At 50.5% G+C, this 4,812-nt stretch overlaps 1 protein-coding gene across 4 annotated transcripts in view; it reads left to right on the top strand.

The window, feature by feature from the left end:
• LOC104868318 (putative uncharacterized protein encoded by LINC00301) overlaps window positions 1-4,158 on the top strand; it is a 27,996-nt gene extending 23,838 nt beyond the window's left edge. For 2 of the 4 annotated variants that reach the window (XM_010633056.3, XM_010633055.3), the window contains exons 5-7: window positions 795-871; window positions 3,509-3,618; window positions 3,734-4,158. In XM_010633056.3, coding sequence (XP_010631358.1) covers window positions 795-871; window positions 3,509-3,618; window positions 3,734-3,804 — 258 coding nt within the window. In that variant the 3' untranslated portion in view covers window positions 3,805-4,158. Of the gene's footprint in view, window positions 1-750; window positions 872-3,508; window positions 3,662-3,733 lie in introns of those variants that run through there. The other 2 variants (XR_782012.2, XM_010633057.2) reach the window with 2 other exon arrangements.
• The last annotated feature ends 654 nt before the right edge of the window (window positions 4,159-4,812 follow it).

Raw genomic sequence — 4,812 nt, 5'->3', positions numbered from 1 at the left:
AAAAAAAAAAAAAAAAAAAAAAAAAAAGATGAATCATTAGATACATGGAAACAATTTGGTGGTCTCTACTACAAACTGGGTTTCACGACAGCCACTGTAATCATTCAAAAGACAGAGGTGTTGTATGAACCGAAAAAAGGAAGCAAACTTAATAACATTATATTTGCATTTTTAAATTGTATGGACATTAGATATTGTAGTTAAAAGATTCTATTAGGTAGAATGCCGAGGACGAGATTTTAAATGTAGACATTCTATCTGTAAGTCTCACAGTCTTATGAAAATACATGCATAAGAAAGCAGGCCTCGAGAACTCAAGAGTCTGTCAAACTAGGACAGTGACTCCTGAGGTAGTGGAGGAAGAAGAGCGGGGTCTGGAGTCAAGCCCAACATTCAGCCATGCTCATTTTCTTATCTGAGCCCCTCCAGGCTCACTTCTCCTGCTCAGGATGAGAATGTGAACGCTGCCTACCACAGGGGTTCTGAGCGGAGTCGGTGAAATAACGCACACAGAGCGTTTGCGCATGGGCCTCACCCTCTAGCAGGTGCCCGTTGCACATGTGTCGTTCCCATTGTGACCACAGCACAGGCAACCTCAGCACAGTGGCACCGATGGTACTGGGTGGTGGCACTAGCTTCAGAGGGCGAGTTTTCCCAAGTCTTCCAAGGTGTCCTATTGCCTGTGTATTGCTAAAGATTTTAGGAGGGTGAAGATCTCTGAGGAATATAGGTTTTTCTTCTTGTGTTTAGCAAAGTGAAATGATGCTTTCAGCCTATTTGTGGATCTTCTCCAGTGCAGAGATGTTGCTGGCAGAGAAAGCAGCCAGGTGGGGAAAGCAAGCACTTCGCCCAGGTACCCGCCATGCGTAATGTGAGTATTTCACCTCTCTGGCTAATTACGAGGTCCTGGCTTTTTTATGAACCCAGGCTAAGGATTTTCATCTCAGCAGGAACTCTTTTTGCACTTAGCATTGCCTCGCAACACTGAGCTGAAATGGTCTGGACCAAAACTGCTCACAAATAAAGAAAATTCTCCCTGGATGAGACTCTGGGAATAAAGGGGCGTGTATCCTTATCTAGAGGCCGTGCTGCAGTGCTACATCATTTTCATCTTAGATCTATTATATCTAAAGGGTACTGGGTCTGTGGCCTCTGATAATCAAGGATCTGCCTATCCCTGTTCCCCAGAGCCCAGGGATTAAGGGAAGGATGTGCCAGGAGAGGAGAGGAGGAGGCCCTGTTTCCAGACCCTGCCGGATGACACCAGTGAGGCACTAGTGATTTCTTTGTCCGCTCCACCCACCTCCAGTAGCCGCCTTGGACTTCAGACTCATTCATAGCTGACGAAAAGCAGGTCAAACATTGATCTGTTGGAAGCGAGAGGACTAAAGATTCCAATTGTGTGAGAAAGACGTAAGAAAATATCAGGTCATGTGTGGAGATGAATAGAAGAGTGAGCCCTGCTAATTGCACATTTACCAAACCTACCCAAGACCTTTGGAATACAAGTGGCAGGAATATGGGTGTCTTGGCTACTTTTCTCATTGCTGAGACAAAACACCTGACACCTAGAATTAAAGGAGGAAAGGTTTATTTCAGGTCACAGTGTGTAGAGGTTTCAGTCCATAGTCAGCTGGCTCCGAGGCAGGACGGCACAGCACAGGGCAGCACAGAGGAGAAACAGCCATGGCAGGACAGGCAGAGAGCAGCAGAGCATCGAAGCTGCACAGCAGCAGCCTCTTCCTTCTATCCCCTCCAGGCTGCCTGTCTTCTGGGTGGCACCACCCACACCCAGAGCGACCTTCTCGTATCCACACCCAGGACATGCTAAACTAATCAGTGGGCTAATTTAGTAATCACGCACCCTTAATCCCAGCATCACACACCTTACTCCAACAACCTTTGAAACTCCCGCCTGTCCGCATGTGGCTTTGGGGGGACATCTAGATACAAGCTGTAACAATGGGCCTCTGAAATAAAGGACAGCTTCTCAAGGAAGATTTACCATAAAGCCATCAGCTTTATGGAGAACAAAAATTCAAGCAATTTAATTCAAAAGCCACCGACGGCCAAGAGGTAGAGATCTCAGAGCTCTAGATTGTCTGTAATGACATTCTATCCATTAAATGTTGAGAAAAGAAGATGTTTTGGCCGTGTCAAGAAAGATGTAGCGTGAGAACATCGAGGAAAACAACTGCATCACAGCCCAAGAGCACGCGAACAATCTAAAGGTCTTCAGAAAGAGAGAAAATCTCAACAGGGTGAGGAGCTCGCGGAGGCGGACACAGGAAACTCACGGGAGGACATGAACGCAGTGTCAGTCCAGGCTGCGGTGTGGAGAAGTACACGGGCGGGGATGGGGCAGGTAAACATGTGGCTAGGAGAGCACAGCAGAACTCTCCCGATCTGGGAGCGACGCCCCGCATCCTGGCAAGGGCAGTCACGTGGCCGGTGCCATTCATGACCAACATGAAAAGCATAAAGGAGAAAGGGCAGCCTTGGGTCCGAATATAAATTCAGCTCGTTCTCCTATTTGCTTCTTCTAACTGAGAGGCTGGAAGTGCACACCTACAGCCTGGTAGAGAGGCCTAGAATCCAACTTTGGGAACTACAGACCTGCAGATGATAAACCAACCTCGGCTGTAAAAAGCATTGCCCGTGCAGAGCCTGGGAAACTGCCAAGGCAAAATGCAAAGGCCTAAATGGCAGACATGAACTCGAGACCTGGGAACAGGGCCAGGCTTGTGACACTAGAGAGTAGTGGCCGAAGCAAAGTGGCCCAAGCTTTAGGTTAGATCCCGGGACAGAAAGAAAGAAAGCACCGTGAGAACCAAAAGCAAAACAAACAATATGCACACAACCAACCACAGAAGCCCTAGAGTGGGAGGCAGTGGCCGGGTTGCTGAGCCTCTCCTGGGGTCTCTGTGTGGCTGGCTGATGCCTGGCAGGAGGGACCAGGAGAGGGGAATGGGTGGCAGCACCAAGGAGAGCCATGGGGAAATTTTTGAATATGAAATTATGTTCTGTGAATCACCTACAGTTCAGCCGTATACATGGTGCTGGACAAAATGCAATCTTATCTAACTGTAATGAAGCCCTCAACTAGTTTCCACTTATTCTAAATTCTCATGTCACATGGAAACCATTAAGCATAGCCTCATGTTTTTAACAGTCACGAGTTTCATTAGTTTGACTTGAAAACTAAACATGCACATATATTCGTGAGGTACATTGCTTATAAACTACGGTTGTTGTGTTTCTAACCTCAAAAGAGAAAGGAAAAAAGGGAAGGGGAGGAGAGGGGAGGAAGGGAAAAGGAGAGGAGAGGAGGGGAGAGAAGGGAAGAAAAGGGCAGGAGAGGGCAGAGAGAACAAGAAAGAAAAAAAGAAGTGAGGGAAAGGAGGGAGGGAGGAAGGGAGGGGTGGAGGGAGGGAGTGAAAAACGGATGTGTGTCTTTCCTGTGGTTAAAAAAACAGTGATGTGAATGTTCCCCCATCACCCCTTCCAGACGGCCTCTAGGGTGCGCTAGGAGAGCAGAGGCAGTGGCATGGCCTCTGTGTTACCCGACTTCGTCCTTCGCCTTGGTCCCCACACTGCTGGCTCTGAGGCCCCCACCAGGTCAGGAGCAGCAGATACCTGGGAAGAGGTAGCAGAGCGACTCCCTGACTTAGGTAGGACAAGCCACTTTTCAGGAGGTATCCATGGCCACTGACCAATCCTTTACTCCCCTCAGGTTCACGCACAAGAGATCCTTCCTTGTTTACATGTGGAGGACGGAACCATGGTGACCTCGGGCCAGGATGAGAAGGTTGCAGGGTGAATGAGAAAACGTCATCATTTTGTTCAAGATGTTTTCCAGAAAGGACCTGTTCATGAGTCCTGATGTTGCCTTTTTTTTTTTTTTTTCTATTCTGTAAATAAAGATTAGAATGGGGACTGTGGCTGCCGCCCCTGTGTGGGTGCTGAGGGCAGCTCTCTCACTCTGGGGCCAGCGGTGCGGAGCTAAGGAGTTGTTTCTCCCAGGAAAGCTCCCTCCCTAGGTGGGGAGCAGAGGTCCGGAGATGTGTAAGAGTCCGCAAGGCGGAGGCAGAGGAGGCATCGTGTTAGTGGGTGATCTTTTAAACGATGGCTCCCAGAAAACGTATTTCACTATTAACAGTGAAACTGGCGCCCTCTATGCCCGGCCGCAAGCGGTGGTGCTCGCAGGTTCATCACAACACGGATTTTATGAAACACTAGATGACGTTATCCTTACGCAATTTTAGGAACTGCTTGCTTTTTCTCTCTACTCTCAACTATACCCCCCGCGAAAGCCATTCCCTGTTTTCAAGGCGTCTGTTCTGTAAACCGCTTCCTGCTAGAACACATAAACGCTGTGCACGCCTGGTGCGCCCGCAGCCGGGCCTGTGTGCAGGAGTCCCAGGCCCGGGCTCCTGCCTTTGGCCGAGCGGGGTTGGTGAAACACCGAGCCGAGGTCGCCCTGTCGGGGTGAAGGGCGCCTCCCGGGACTGGAACTCTGCATCCGCGGCCCTGGCCGACCTGCTCCTCGCGCCCCTGCTCCGCCTGAGGCTTTGACTGCTCTCGGTTCCGGGCGTCCGGGTCTGCGCAGCGCGTTTCTCTCCCCGTTCACGAGGCCCAGCCGCGCCTCCGGAGGGAAAGGTGTCCTTCGTGTGCCTTGGTCCCCGGGGGTGTCGGACGGTGGCATTTCGCCAGCACTGAGCGGGCTCGGGGCTCAGCGCGGCCTCTGGGAGCGATCGCGTGGACGCGTCATCCGTGCGCCTCGCCGGAGCCCGGGGCGATCCGTCCGCTAAG

Source organism: Fukomys damarensis, unplaced genomic scaffold, assembly GCF_012274545.1.
Source record: "Fukomys damarensis isolate Sample0158 unplaced genomic scaffold, DMR_v1.0_HiC HiC_scaffold_27, whole genome shotgun sequence".
In the NCBI taxonomy this organism is placed as follows: Eukaryota; Metazoa; Chordata; class Mammalia; order Rodentia; family Bathyergidae; genus Fukomys; species Fukomys damarensis.
Note: the sequence above shows the minus strand (reverse complement) of the source record. Positions and strands in the feature narration are given on the sequence as shown.